The 15,624-nt window shown below is 58.1% G+C and overlaps 1 protein-coding gene across 1 annotated transcript in view; it reads right to left on the bottom strand.

Annotated features, from left to right (window-relative positions):
* Positions 1–6: 6 nt before the first annotated feature.
* Positions 7–15,624, bottom strand: part of AHDC1 (AT hook, DNA binding motif, containing 1) — a 52,825-nt gene continuing 37,207 nt past the window's right edge. The window contains exons 6-7 of the mRNA XM_005875250.2: positions 10,964–15,624; positions 7–118 (exon numbers count right to left, since the gene is read on the bottom strand). Of these exons, the coding sequence (XP_005875312.1) occupies positions 11,007–15,624 (4,618 nt within the window). The 3' untranslated portion in view covers positions 7–118; positions 10,964–11,006. The remainder of the gene's footprint in view (positions 119–10,963) is intronic.

Raw genomic sequence — 15,624 nt, 5'->3', positions numbered from 1 at the left:
GAGGAGATGGGGCTGCAGGGGGGTGCAGGTGGGGTGGGGCGGGAGGCAGAGGGGCAAGCGCTCCTGCCAGAGGACGATGTGGACGCTGGGAGGGGTCTTGGCGTTGATTTTCTGAAAGCTGCAAAGAAACATAAGAGAAGAGACAGAAGTCAGCAGCAGGCAGACACTGAGCTCTGAGAACAGGGAGGCTAAGTGTGGGACCACACCCAGTTCCTACCAGGATTCTGGGAGAAGCTAACCCCATTGTTCCTTCTCCAAACAGTTCCCCATGAAACTCTGGGCTGCTCCTGGCTTTCTCTGAGCCCAGTTTCTCCATCTGTAAAATCATGTGTGGTCCAAGGCCATTGAGAGGTAAAGGATGTGCTGGGTGAGTGGTTGGAGTTCCAAAACTTGAACTCTAGCATGGCTGGCATGGCTCAGAGGTTGAGCGTCAACTTATGAACCAGGAGGTCATGGTTCAATTCCCAGTCAGGGCACATGCCCGGGTTGCAGGCTCAATCCCCAATGTGGGGTGTCCTGCAAGCCCCCAATCAATAATTCTCTTATCATTGATGTTTCTATCTCTCTCTCCCTCTCCCTTCTTCTCTGAAATGAATACAAATATATTAAAAAGAGAGAGAGAGAGAGAGAGAACTTGAACTCTAGAACCAGACACAGCTAAGTTCAAATGCTAGCACCACCATTAATAGCTCTATGACCTTGGGCAAGTTGGTGAATCTTCTGTGAGCCTCAGTTTACTCATCTGTAAAAAGGGGACAACAGAACTATTCCATAGGTTTGTTGGGAGGAGTTAGTGGTTCAAGGCAGATTAAGCCTGGTACATAAATGCATAATAAATGACACTAATTACTAGTTGCTATTCTTTTCCCGGGGCCTGGGCCAGCTAGGCTCTCCAAGGCTGGGTTTCCTCATGCAACAATGAGTTTAGTAATTCCTCCAACCGAGGCTGTTCTGAGAAATGACACAATGGAGAAGATGGGGCCTTAGCACAGCACAGGTGTGAACTGCCGCTTTAATTTCTTCTAAATCGAACCCTCTTCCCAGCCCCCACCGATGCCATTCTGTTCCTCAGAGAGGTGAGGTGAGGAGGAAGTCTGTCTGAATAAAGGAATAAAGAAATTGCCCAACACAATACCATCTGTGTTTGGCTGCACCTCCTGCCTTCCAGAAGCTCAGGAACCCCCAAGTCCCCAGTCCCTACAACCACCAGACACTGGAGGGCTGGAGTACCCCTTTCCCTAGAAGGGCCCCGGGGTTACTGACTCCCTACCCAGACCCCAGCTTTGCTGGGATGAGCAGGAAGGTGCCCAGAGGGACAGGGATGGGCTCAGTCATTCTCAAGACGCCCAGTCATTAGCCTGACCCTTTCAGAGTTCTGTCCTCTCAGAGCCTGAAATTCACATCTCCCACACTTGGTGAGTGACCGTCCCACCAGAATTCAGGGGCAGGTGAGGGTGTTAAAAACACCTTCTCCGACTCCTCAGCAAGCCAGCCCACCATCCCCCACCCTGCAGGCACCGGCAGCCACAGAAAGCCTCTCCTCCCTTGTCCTCTTCTTGGCTTCCCTTCCCAACAGGCCACATTTAAATTCTGCTCAGCCTCGGCTGTTGTCTGCTGGGCAGTCAGCCCCGGGGAAGACTTCTGTCCTGAGGTTGGACTTGCCAGTACTCCCCCAAGGCCAGAGGACCCAGGTGGGTTCCCGGAAGGTGGTGGGAGCAGCACCCCACCGGGGTGCCTCAGCCCAGGTGGCAAACAGAGATGTGAGGGGGAGGGTGGGAGCTGCATCTTTGTTAAGCTGTCAGGTCTCCTGCAGGGGAGGGGAGGATGGAACATTAGCCGCGGGGGTAAGAGGTATGCCAGGCAGGGTGACAGCTATATTGCGACTGGGGGGATTGGTGGAAAAGCAGCTCTTGGGGCAAGGGGTGCGGTGGGATGGATGCCAGTTCGCCACAGGTGGGGTGATAAACAGGAGCAGCTGCAGAGATAAGCAGGGTGTCCATTAGGCAGGCCTGTTAGATGTGGGGGAAAGGTGCAGCTGAAGGGCTGGAGGCACCGATCTGCAGGACAGTTCTATGCAGTTTAAAAACAGCTGCTGAGCTCAGGAACCTCCTGTTGGGGTGATGGGTATAATGTGTTGGGGAGACAAGAGAGGGGGAGACTTAGAATGGGCTGCTCCAAATCACTTAGCAAGTGAATTCTACCAAACCCCAGCCTCTCCTGCTCCCCTGAAGGGCCCCAGGGCAGGCTGGGAGCCTCCTCACAAATCCCTGTCACCCCCACCCCCTCCAGCCCGTAGCCACTGCCAGTGACCCTCTCCAAGCCGGGTCTCCATGGTGATCTCAGCCCAGCAGGCAGCTCCTGCCAGAACCATTCCCATGGTGCCGGTGGCCAGGCAGCAGGGAGGCTTTCTCACCCTCTGCTAAGCCATCCTGTCTCACCTTCCTCCTCCCACCGCCCTCCCCAGCTTTCATGACTTGGCCAGAATCTGGGGGACGGTGGGGGATGGGGAGAGAATCGAATCCAGAGGCTCCTGAGCAGGGGAGGATGGAGAAGGCTGTGGCTATATAGAACCCTGACCTCACTAGGTTCAATTTTCACAAAATGGAACCAAGGCTCACATGCCAGGTGGCCCAGGGCTGGGCACTGGAGACAAAGCAGAGAACAAGATTGCTAGTCCCTGCCCTTGAGGGGCTCACGGAGCAGAGAAGGAAGAAAAGCAGACCCCACACCAGGAAATAACAACGCGGGGAGATGAGGACTGTGCCAAGGGAAGCCCTGGGGGGCCCCTAGCCCAGCCTTGGCAGGAGGCACTGTGGCTCTTCTCCTCCCTGCGGAGCACAGAGCCCTGTACATGCTGGGGTCAAGAGTGCGTGCTGACTGAACGACGGCGAAGATGGCGAAGACGGGTCTAAGTCTGATCAGCATGTCCAGGTCCAGCTCAGGTCGCGCACACCTCCTGGATGCTGCCTCAGACCACCCTGTTACCATAGCTACCAGTGCACTTGTCATTCCCTTCCCTGCTCCTCCAGGGCAGAGACCTGTGTGGACCTCTGTGTCCCCAACACCAGCATGTGCCTAGCGCCCCAGGGCACCAGCCATTGTTCATGAGACTTAACCTTTTAGTGCCTCCGTGATGAAGGACTACAGAGTCCCCTGCCAGGAGTCCTTGTGCTCCAGCAGTTTTCCTGTCCGAGGTGTCAGGGCACTAAATGGTCTCTGCCTGTCAGTGGGGGCTGGCACTGGGGGGCACTGAGGGATAGCTGGGCAGGGACTCAAAGTGCTGCCGATCGTGTACAAATCAGGTTGTCTGGGGAGAGCTGCTCTCCCCACTAAAGGAGCACACATTCCGCCCGGGCGGTGTAGCTCAGTGGTTGAGCATCGACCTCCGAACCAGGAGGTCACAGTTTGATTCCCCGTTAGGGCACATGCCCGGGTTGTGGGCTCGGTCCCCAGTGTGGGGCATGCAGGAGGCAGCCGGTCAACGATTCTCTCTCATCATTGATGTTTCCATCTCTCTCTCCCTCTCCCTTCCTCTCTGAAATCAATAAAAAAAATTTTTTTTTTAAAAAGGAGCACACATTCCGTGTTCATTTAAGCAACCAGCAGACATATTCACACCCACTAACTGCAGGCCACAGCTAAGGTCTAACCCCCACCTTCTAGGCACTGCCCTTCAGAAGGGGCCTCACATCAAACAAGGCAGCGGAGCAGAAGGCCAAGAGAGTACACGGAACTGAACTGACTTGCTGTGTGACCTGGGAAAAGTCCTTCCCTCTCTGGCCTTCGGTTGCTCTGTAAAATACGGGGATCGGACAGGTAACAGGAGAGAGCTCCAGGCGCTGAGAAAGGGCTCCAGAGACAAGTGGCCAGAGGCAACCACAGCTGCCCAAAGGCTAATCCACCCCTTCGGATGCTTTCAGGCAAAGTCAGGCCAGCAAGCCCCTCAAATGTGGAGAGGACGCTGATGCCCCTTGGGGCACAGGTCACACCTGGGAGAGATTCCAGGAGGGTGGGGCTTCCCATTGGGAATGGGCAGGCTGTGGGGAGGAGCTCCCCTCCCCACTCCAGGGAAGTTTTTAAAAAAATCAGAGTCCAGCCCTGGCTAGTGTTCTCAATGGTTAGAGCACCATCCCACGCACAGAAGGGTCATGGGTTCAATTCCTGGTCAAAGGTACCTGGATTGCAGGTTCGATCCCTGGCCCCAGTTGAGGTGTGTGTGGAAGGCAACCAATCAATGTGACTCTCTCACATTGATGTTTCTCTTTCTCACTCCCTCTCCCTCCCTCCCTTCCTCCTTCCCAGTCTCTCTAAAAATCAATGGAAGAAATATCCTCAGGTGATGATTAACGAAACATAAATAAATAAAACCATCTGTGTCCACCAGAGAGGTGCTTCTTCAACTCCAGCTTTCCCCCTCATTCCCTCCTTAGGGGTCTCCCACTTCCTCCACTGCTGGGCATACAGGGATGCTATAGGGCCAAACAGGGTTCACATCCCTGGCCGCCCACCGAGCTGTGTGGCCTTGTGTCCCTCTCCCACCTCTCGGGAGTCTCATACTTCTTACAGGTGCGGGGGGGAGGCTTATCCTCACCCTCTCCCGTCTCCTGCTAGGTGCCTGTGTAAAGACAGGGGATACCAATGGGTACGTGTGGGGATGCAGCTGAAGTGGATGGAGGCTACAGAAAGGACAAGAAAGTGGAACTGTGCGATCCCCAAGGGCCCCTCCTGACTCTGCCATGTGGTGCCTCCTTGCCTGGGTGGCTGTGTGTCTTTGGGCAAGTCTCTCTCTCTCTCTCTCTCTCTCTCTCTCTCTCTCTCTGTAAACCAGGAGGGCTGTACTTGGAGATCCCCAAAAGCCCAGTTAACCCTGCCCCGCTGTTAGGAGCGTATCTGAGAACAAAAGCTGAGAGAAATCATCTTCTACCCATTCCCCAACACTTACCCTTTCCTCTCACAATTCTCCCTAGTCTACATACTGTTCTTTGACTCAAGGGGAAAAAAACCCCCAAACCCTGACCCTGAAATGTCTCAGGCATGATGAGATACTGGGGAGGGAGATGGGAACAGTGCACTGACATGAGTAACTGGCCGAAAGAAGCTGATGGCGTGGGGAGGACATTCCCAGGAAGGGCTGTCATGGATGCATGAAGGTTTGGAGATTAATCGGGCCTGGGAAGGATCCTGGAACGCTTCTTGGAGGAGGTGATGTCTGAGTGAAAGATAGGAACTGACAGGTGGGAGATGAATGGTGGGTAGGAAAGGGCAGGCCAGGCCAGAGAACAGTCAGAGCAAAGGCACAGGGCATGCTGGGGAAAGCGCCCCACCCCCCATTCCTGATTCCAGTCCAAAGCTGGAAAGGGAGCGTGAGTGAGGAGGAGGTCGGGGTCGGGTCAAAAAGAAGCCTCGAATACCCGGAATACCAAGCTAGGAAGCTGGGCTTTATTTTGCAGGGAAGGAGGTTGGAGAGGGGAGGAGGCGCTCTGGCCTGTGTGGCTCGGTTGGTTGGAGTATCATTCCATGCACCAAAAGGTGGTGGGTTTGATCCCCTGTCGGCACGTGAGGGAGGCAACTGACCATGTTCTCTCTCACATTAATGTTTCTCTCCCCGCCCGCCCACCTTCCTCTAAAATCAATAAAAAGAAAAAAAAGTTTTTGAAGGTGTTAAGCAATGAAGTCATAGGAGCAAATATGTTTTAATCAAATCATTCAGTAAATATCTGGGAGGCTCAGACACCATGCACTGATGAACAAAGCGCTCTGGTGGCAGCAATGGAGGGAATGGACTAGGGAAGGGGGCAAAGATGTCGGGGCAGGAGACCTGGAAGGTGCTGGGTGCTCTGCCCAGGCGGCTGAGCTGGCGTTACAGCTTCTGAAGTCTCAAATTTGTTCCAGACCCATTTTCTGCCTCCAGGAAGCCCGCACTGCCCACACCCTGCTCGTGGTTCACAAGTGGTCCCTGGCATTCCTGGTGGGACTGTTTCATCCCCTCCCCTGGAGAGTGATACCCTCACGGAGGCTTTTCATAAACACCTATTTATAGGCTGCAAACTCCATGAGGGCAGGACACTGCTTGTCTTGTTCAGCGGTACCTTCAGCACTGGCTGCAATGCGTGGCCCAGAAAGGTGGCTGGCTCATGCGCGTTGAATACAGAATTAATCTACCTCCTCTGCCCTCCAGCATAAACAGAGGGCACGACGGCAGCAGAAGTTATGGTGACAAAGGTGGCAAATCTGCCAGGGGAAAAACCATGACCTGTGACAAAGCCACAGGAAATCTTTTTCAGAGGCTCTGCACCGAGAGAGAGGACTGGTGTGGATGCATGTGTGGGCAGGCCTTCCAGCTGACCTGGGTCCTGATGCGCAGTTGGCTTCGGGTCCCTTGGGGTGGGGCCTGTAACTTACCTTGTCTCTCTGGCTCCCCAGGGAGAACTTAGTTGCTAAGGCAAAGACCTAGGGAGCATTTCATCTCCCACCAAAAGCCCCACATTCACACGAGATAGATATAAGGTCCTTCCTAGGAGGGAATCCGGTTGAGCAGGTGAAGGAGGCCTGGCTGCAGAGTCCTGAGCAAGCAGGAGAAGGTCAGGGGTGTGTGACTCACACAGATTGGATCAGAGGCCCCGGCATGCAGGTGGCGAGGAGGATTTTATCCCCCCATTTACCAGCCACCGATTACGTGCTCACTGTGCCAGGGACTCGGCTAAGTGCTTCACGGGTAATCTCATTTAATTCTCATAAGAGATGCAGCAAGGTGACGTGACTCACCAGGTCACTTGGCTGGTTTGAGATGGAATCAGATTCTGCACACAGGCCTGTCCGTGCCCACAGGCATGCTCTTCCACCCCCCTCTCCTCTTCCCCCCATTTCAGGGCTTTTTGCTCCCTTGGGTTCTTCTTCCAGGGCCACGGGGATGTGGGAGAGAAGGAGCGTGAGAGGGCATGTTCATGGAGAGATTAGATTTCCAGGAAACGAGGGCTCAGAACAAGAAGGCCTGGCCTGAAAACGGCTGCAGGAGAGGCGAGAGCTAGGATCGGAGGGCGGCTAGCCTCGGGGATTGGGAAGAGGAGCCCCGAAGAGGCAGGGCAGGGCTGGCTGACCCCTGACGTGAGGGCCTCTTCTTGCTCCGAGCCAGAGGCAAGATCAAGTGACCTCTTGAGGTTTCAAGACACGAAGAGACAAAGCCCAGAGCAGCCGGGGCCTGGCCCCGGTCCGGGCATGCCTGCTGACCCTGCTGGACGGTGGCCTTGGGAACTGCTTCCTGCTCTGGTCAGGCCCCAGCTGGTGTAACCTTGGAAGACCTGTGACATTTCTCTTGGACTCAGATCCAGGCCCGAGAGGGAGCAGGGAGGAGAGGGGGACTCGAGATTCCTGAACACCTTGGAGGGCCCTTCCTACCCTCCCCCGCTCCTCCCAGGGCATGGCAGGGCCCAACAAGGAGCCAGTCTGTCTGGCTTTGCTTTCCTAAGGGACTAGAGAAGAGGTCTGTAAGGGCCCAGGTGCCCGCGACCCCCACCCCTTTTATTCTGTCCCATTAGCTCAGCTCCCAGACCGGTCTGGTCCCACATTCTCTACTCTGGCTCCTCAGAGCTCTCCTCTTCTAGTTCCCATTGGGATGTGACCTGCCCTGGCCCACAGTTCCCTCTGCCTGGAAGGCCCCTCCCCCATTCTCCAGTGTCCAAATCTTGCCTACTCTTCAAGGTCGAGCTGAAATGCAGCTTCTTCTGCAGAACCTCAACATCCATTTAAAATGTCAGGCCCAGGAACAGTTGCAGGGAACATCCGACCAATCTGTCATTTTGTGGGTGGGCAGTCAGGGGTGTGGGGCGGAGGGGGAGCAGTGTGGCAGGGGACATGGGGTGGGGGTGATGCCAGAACTGGGTTCAAATGCTGGCTCCACCACTTACTAACTATGGGTCCTCTGGGCAAAGTTCATCGCTGCACCTTTTTTCCTCAACTCCCTGACTGAGGGTAGGGACTCGCCTCCCAGGCTGCTGAGAAAGGCCAGTAAAGTCGTGCTGCACCAAGAGCCCAGCACAAAATGTGTCCCTTTTCTCACCAGAGGGGCAGAGGGATGACTTCTGACCTCAGCACCCACCTTCCTGGAGCACAAGCTTTGTTGCTCCCTGCCTCTTGGCACCTGCCACTTCCCACCCGGTGTTTTCAGGTTCTTTGTGTACTTGTTTTAGCTTCCTGGGGTGGACGCTGACCTCTGAGAGCAGAGGTCATGGCTGCTTTGTCTCCCCGTGTCTGGCACTGGCATGGCATGGAGGGGCTCAAGATGTGGCTCAGCGGAAGGACTGCTTCTCCGTGCCCGACACCGAGTGCTCAGTCTGTTGGCGAATGAGCCTGTCGCTGTCCTCTCTGCTTACGTCCTGTTGACAGGGACACCCCCTCTGCTAACTCTTCTTCCTCACCATTCCACTCCCCTGTATCCCCAAACCTTCGCCCCCACAGTGATTTTAGTCAGTGCCTGGCCCTGGAAGGCTGTCTCAGGAGAGGGAACTGGGGTGCCATCTCAGATAAAGGGAGGCAGCTCTACCATGGCCTTGGTCAGAGCCGTCTGCAGTGCCTGCGTGGGCTCCCTCCTTCACCACCTGCCCTGCTCCACCGAGACCCTTGGCACGTCCCAGCTGAGGGCTCCCTATTTGTCTTGGAAGACAGTTCAAACTCCTTCCGATGCCCGGCATGATTCTGGCTTTGCCTGCCTCGCCCCCTCACTCAGCGTTACTGTCTTCAAAGCTGAGCTCCTTCCTGCCTCAGGGCTTTACCCACTGCTGTCCCCTCTGCCCAGAATGCTCGTCCCACTCCATCCTTGAAGCATCAGCTTCGGGATCTGGTCAGCTTGCAGCAGTCTCATGGCCTCCTAGCTTTTCTTCTCTTTGCAGTCCTTCCTACGGTGATGTTTCCCAAATGCTTTGCGCCATTCTGTTTACTGTCTTTCCCTCTAAACTGGAATCCCCCCACCCCACCCCAGGACCAAGATCTCATTTGTGGTATTCACTGTGGTGTCCCCATGCCTGGCACGTAGTGCGTGCTGGACAGATGTCTTTGGAATAACTGAATGCATTGGTTTGAGGACAGTGCTGTCAACTCCTAGCTCTGAGCAGGGAGCAGGGCCAGAATGTGGGGCTGGATGGTGTCCCAGTTCCTCCTGTGTTCAGGCCTCACTGGTGGCTCCATTATGTATCGCACTGAGCTGTGACCTGCCCAAACACCCAGCCCCCACACCTATTTCTTTTCCCACCCAGAGCCTGGGAGGAATGGTTTTCGGATTATTTCACATTTCTGATTATCCATGAGACATCTCCCCTCCAGTGAGAAGGATCAAGAGTTTGACATTTTAAACCCTAAGCGGCTTCCCCCTGGCCTGCTTCAGATCTGTGGCTCTACTGCTTGCAGTAAGACGCACGGGGAATGGAAGGCCATTTTAATCTCGGCCTGGCTTCATTAGGAGGAAAAATAAGCTGCCCTCCCCCCCAAATACGTTTGATCCATTGTGTATGGCATGCAGAGTTGCAAGGGCCTAAGAGTATCAAAGTAAATTTCCTTGAACAAATGGGGAAACAGAGGCCGGAGTGGGGCGGGGAGGGGGGGGGGATAAAAGCTTGGTCAAGGGCATATAGCAAGTTGATGGCCAATTGGGGAATGGTCCTTCTCTAGGCCTCCTGCCTCCCACATGCTGCCCTTTGCCACCTTCAGGCACCAAGGGAGCTGAGGTCAGGCAGGGAGGGTGTAATAAGTTTCCACTGACATGACTTCAGGACCCTGAGTCACCCTGGCCTTGAATGGCCTCCCCAGATCAGGGACGGGGCTTTCCAGGAGCCCTGCTATTCTTTCTCAAGGAAGAGCCGCTCCCAGGAGGCCGCAGTGGCAGCAGAGGTGAAGAGAGAGGGGCTCAGACAGGCCCCCAGCCCACTCCACCGCCACCACACCTGAGCCAGTCCTGTGACGGGTCCGTTGTTCAAAAGTGGGATCTGAGGGGCCAGTTGTGCCTGTATTTCTGGAGCAGGCTGTTCATCAAGAAAATGATTTCTCCAACCTTCTCCCCTTTTATTCTCCTTTCCTAAAACATAAAATCTCGAGAGCATAAAACTGGGACTCTAACTACGGAGGTCACAGTGCCTGATAAAGACATCTGAATATCTATCAATATTTAACTGAACTCTTGGAAAAGCATTTGGCTTCAGGAAAGGGCCTGGCTTTTTCTAGGCAGGAAACATCCTGCCCGGGGATGACCCACTGACACAGGCTCAGCAGGATCCCAGCACCCCCTCCTCCCCTTCTGGGTCCCCACCCCACATGCCCGACCACGGTGAGCCCACCTCAGGCCAAAGACTTTGAAAAACAGCCTTTGGGGGGACCATGGGTGACCAGGAAAGGATACGCCAGGCCCTTCTATGAAGCCCGTAGAGAGTGTATGACCCGACATCCTGGCTGCACCTTTAACCTGGCCCTTACCAGACTGCGCCTGAGACTAAGTGAAGCTCGTAGGCAAACGAAGGAGCAGGTCAGGGTCGGTACCTTGGATGGGCCCTGGCAGACAATTACACAGCCTGCCTCCCCTTCACAGAGCAACTCAAACGCCCTCCCTTACGTGAGGTCAAGTGGTGACTGTTTCCTGGGACTCAAATGTGCCTGTCAAGGCCCTAGCATGAATGAAGGAAATATCTTGATGAACCAAAATAGATGAGACTGTCCAGTGTACGGCTCTCCTGCCATTTCAATAACATCCAAGTCCCATGCTGGGTTCTGCGCCCAAGCAACCCATTTCCATAAGACTGTTCCCAAAATCTAACCCTGGACTCCCTACTGAATCCCAACTCCTTGTTTTCAGGCCCCCAATCTTGTCCTTAAATTCTTCCCGCTCATCACTATACCTCTTCTCCTCGGCCAACCTCTCATGTCCCCATCTCCGCCCCAACCCCCAGGCCTCTTCCCACTGCACCCGCATCCCCAGACTCACCCAGGAACAAAACCTCGAGGTCCAGTCGGCACTTCAGTTGGCACTACAGGGAGGTGACGGTGAATGTGTCCTCAGGGTGAGGTTCCGCCATGGGCCCCAGGAAGCCGCTCTTGGGGCCCCCACCCAGGCCGGGATGCGCCTGTGGCATAAAGCCTGGATACCTATAGGTGGTATCCTGCAGGGGCAACAGTGAGTCCCTTGGCACAGGGGACAGGGTCAAGTCACTAAGGAGCGGGCAGCCATAGCCAGCAGCGGCTACAGCAGGGCCACGGGGTGGACCAGGTGGCCGGCCCATCTCCAGGGGCTCCTTGTCGGCCTTGGGTGTGGCTGGTGGGCTAGCCAGGTGTGGGGCACTGAGGCACGCAGCCTCCGTCCTGCCCAGGAAGTCAGCTAGCAGCCCTGTGCCCACCTTGCCTTCATAGGGTGGGCTGCGTGCAGCTGAGCCTGGCGGGTACCAATATGCTGTGCCCTTGCAGCTGGGGGAGTCGTAGTGGGGTTGGCCCAGTGGCAGGTCCCGGCAGCTCAGGTGGGCCTGGGCTGCAGCCGCATGGCCTAGGCTGGCCCCCTGGAGCCCATGCTTGAGGGGCTCACAGGCAGCCAGCTTTGTGGGTGGCGGCCGCAGCTCTTCCTTGAAGCCCAGTGTTGGTGAGCAGGTGGGTGAGTACGCCTTCTGCAGGCCAGCATCAAACACCGTGGGCGGGTGGGCCAGTGGTGGGAAATGCTTGCCATCCAGCTCGGGGGCACCCAGGCTGGGCGAGTCGCAGTGGAAGCCTTGGCCAAAGGTGCCATCAGATGGCGTGGACGGGTTCATGGAGTAAGGTCCCATGAAGTCACAGGGGTCTCGCTCACCCACACCAAAGGCCCTTGACTGCGAGGGCAGTGGTGACATGCTGCTGTCCCCACTGTAGTAGTCCAGGCCGAGGTCTGGGCTGTCCTGGAACAGCGGGTTGACCGGCTGTGGCTTGGGGATGAACTTGGCTTTGGCTGCTGCGCCGCCCCGCTCCTTCTTTGCTGAGCAGGCCCCACCGCCCCGTCCGCCCCGTGGCTGCCGGGGCCCTGTGCTCCGTTTGGACGGGTAGCCTGAGGCAGTGGCTGAGGCGGATGATGGGAAGCCCAGATGTGAGGCCTCGAACAGGTCGACCTTCTTCCGCCGTCCGCGGCCTGGCTTAGAGCTGCTCTGGAAGAGGACGCTCTGGTTCCAGTTGTAGCCGGGGGCAGATGAGGCCTCGTTCCAGTCCATCATGAGTTTCTCCAGGCTGGACAGGCTGGACTGGCCCTCACTGCTCGAGGCCTCGCTGTTGGCACGCCTAAAGCCGCCTCCGACCGGCTGATTGAACTGGGTGCTGTCGGAGGACGACTCAGAGAAGGTCTCGGACATGGCTGTCTGCTGCTTCACCTTCTGTGGCGTGTAGTTGGAGATGTCCAGGATCACGTTGGGCTCGCTGACATGGCAGTCGAAACCGGGATTGTAGAGCTGACTGAAGGCCTCCGAGGCCCAGTCCAGGCCTCCATAGCCCTGCCGGAAAGGCCACTGAGAAGCCCCCACAAACTGCCGACAGTTCTCGGGTGAGGGCTGGAAGGAGGAGGAGGAGGAGGAGGCAGCAGAGGCTGTGGTGCCCTTGGGCACCATGTAGCCGCCAGGCGAGACAGTGCTGGCCCGGCTGTCACAGCGCAGGGGTGTGGGGGCTGAACCAGAGAAGGCAGCCCCCTCAGAGCTGTTGAAGAAGGAGGCCTTGCCTGGTGGCAGGCAGGGGCCACCGGTAGGCGGTGGGGCGTAGCCAGCGCTGTGGGCACTGCTGGGCGAGGCGGGCAGGCTGTTGCCGCTGCCATAGGCAAAGCTGCAGTCCTTGCTGTTAGCACAGTCTTGGCCCGTAAAGGGCTTTGCTGGGGCGAATACACTCTGTCCAGCCCCATAGCCACCGTACTGGGGGGTGTAGGTGTTGGCCGGCGGGTGGGTGGTGGGTGAGCGGGCCACAGCTGAAGGCGGAGGAGCCAGCTTCGGAAAGGTCTCCGCTGCCCGGCAATCTGAAGTGGCTGGGGTTATCCCGTAGCTCCCTGCCCGGCCTGGTGGGAAGGTCTGGCGAGCAGGCAGGACAGGCTGAAAGGAGGGGTCCGCTCCAGGCCCACTGCTGCCCACCGCCACTGGGCTGGCCTTGGCTCCCCGGCTGGGGAATGTGGCCAGGCCCCGCTGGGCAGGCAGGGCGCTGGTTGGGGGCCCCGCATAGGTGCCCGATGTCTTCCGGGACTCGGGGCCAGGGCGTGAGGCTGAAAGGGCAAAGTCCAAGAGGTCGGAGGAGTCATCCGAATCGAGCAGGGAGCGAAAATAGCCAGTGAAGAGGTTTTGGCGCTCCTGGCTGAGCTCGTTCTGGCCCGCAGGCGTGCCCGTGCTGTAGTAGCTGCCACGGCCTGAGGTCCCACTCTCTAGCCCAGTAGAGGCAAAGGCCCGGGCCTCAGTCCCCTGGAACCCACAGTTCCGGCCAGCTTGCCCACCTGGGTGCCCGTGGTGAAGGGCCCAGCCACCACCCTTGTCCCCGGCCCATTCGGCGCCTGCCTCCCCAAAGCCGGGGCCACTGGGCACCTGCTCTGGGAACAGAGTCCCATTCTTCCGGGACCGCCTCTTGCGTTTGGGCTTCCCAGTGAGGGCATCCACCTCCCCACGGCCCCGTTTGCGGGGATGGCCCAACTCGGTGAGGCCGGGGCCCCCCACCCCGGCAGCTGCCACTGCCACCACCTTCTTCTTCTTGCCGATGCCCTCAAAGAAGTCACTGAAGGAGCATCGGGCTGCCTTGGCCGCGTGGCTCCCACCCCGGCCACCGAAACCACCTGCTTTGCCACCACGCCGCCGGAAGCCCTGCACGCGATGCAGGAAGTGGGAGATGCTCTGGGTGTCGGGTGCCTGATGCACCGACTCGGGCTCGCTGGGTGTCCAGCAGCGGGGCGGAGAGCAGCGCCCGGCACACTGGCTCTGGCGGTTCAGGAAGGCCAGCTTGGCCAGGACGTCTGAGTACTCGGCCTTGCTGTCATTGGCGTCGGCGGCGTAGGACGGCTGGGGAGATGCCAGCTTCTGCTTCCGCCGCCGCCGTTTCTTCACCTCCGGCATGGCCATGGTGGCTGCTGCCACAGTGGCGGCCTCAGCCGCCACCACGGCTGGCTCCTTGGGCTTGCCGGGACCCAGCAGGAGGTTCTTAGGAGGGCGGCCGCGCTTACGTTTGAGGATAATGGGCATCTCGCCGGGTGGGAAGACCACCACCACGTTCCGTCCATTGTTCTTCATCTTCAGCAGCGGGGTGGGCTCTGCCGACACACGCAGGCCCAGCTCTTTGCCCTCCACGCTCAGGCTGCTGCTCAGAGAGGACACCTTGTATGTGGTCTTGTTCCGCCGACCCAGCGACACAGGGATCTTGGCCATCTTCACCACCATGCGGCGTACGCCCCGGCACTTGCTTTTGCGGGCAGGAATCATTGGGTTCTGGGAAGATTCCGGCTCCAGCTCTGGGCCTGGGCCTGGCAGGGCAGGAGGTGGTGGAGGCGGTGGTGGTGGAGGCTCAGCCAGGGCGGCCGCCATCCCTGTGGGCATAGGCAGGGGCAGCAGGCGGCCCTCAGGTCCGGCGTCTGCCTTGCGCCCCCGACCAGCTTTCCGCCGGCGACACAGAATCTTTGGCCTATCAGTGCGCCGCAAGGCGTACTTGGGGAGTCCCTCAGCCCCAGGGGGACCATGGGGTGAGCATAAGTCCAGGTGCAAGGGCTCGGCCAGTGGGCAGGGCCCTAGGGGCTGCTGGGGCTCCAGACGACGGCCGGGGACGTCAAGCAATTTGGGCAGGGGGTCAAGTCCCTGAGGGTCAAGCAGCTGTGACTCCAGGGAGTCAGGCAGGGTGTCCAGGGCCTGCAGAGACAGGCTTGGCAGCCCCAGAGGATCAGCGAGAGGTTGCAAGGGCGGCAGCTCCAACGCTTCCCCAAGCGGTTCTAGTGCCTGTGGGTCCAGGAAGCGGGGCTGGGGGTCCAGGAGCTGAGGCTCTGGCTCAGGCGATGGGGGCTCAAGGGCCTGGGCCTCCAGCAGCTGGGCCTCGGGGCAAGTAAGGGAGGCCAGCTCATTAAGGATGTCGGCATCAGCGAGTTCTGAGTAATCAGGGCCGTCTGGCTCAGGTTCCGGGGGCAGGCCAGTGGCCGCGGCCGTGGCTCCGGGACTATGGCCTTGACTGGGCTGAGGACTGTCTCTCGGCTCAGGCTCAGGCTCATAGAGGGGGTGACTGGGCCGCTCAGACTTGGCGTGGGGGGTAGGCCGCTCCTCTGGGCTGCGGATGCTGTTGGCCAGACTGGGGGAGGAGAAGAAGCTATACTGAAGGTCACCAGGGGGTGGGGCGGGCGGGCGGCTAAGCCGGAGACCACCGCAGTCCAGGTGCACACCGCTGTGCTGCAGGTCTTGGGAGAGCCGGGTCAGGTCCTTCATGATGTCAATCAGCTGCACCACTGGACGCAGGTTCACCCGCCCGTTGTCCCAGTGACGTTGGGAGCTGCTGCCGTCTCCAGCAGGTGTGGGGCAGTGGGCCTGTGAGACTGGACGGGCTGCCCGAGGGGGCAGCAGACTGTCCCCCTTGGCAAGGACTGGTGGGCGCCGGGTGCTAGGGTCCCGGCGGGGGGGTGGGTGTGGGTTCTCGGAGAAG

The sequence above is a fragment of the Myotis brandtii genome, unplaced genomic scaffold (genome assembly GCF_000412655.1).
Source record: "Myotis brandtii unplaced genomic scaffold, ASM41265v1 scaffold456, whole genome shotgun sequence".
In the NCBI taxonomy this organism is placed as follows: Eukaryota; Metazoa; Chordata; class Mammalia; order Chiroptera; family Vespertilionidae; genus Myotis; species Myotis brandtii.
This window is presented reverse-complemented; position numbering and strand designations above follow the sequence as displayed.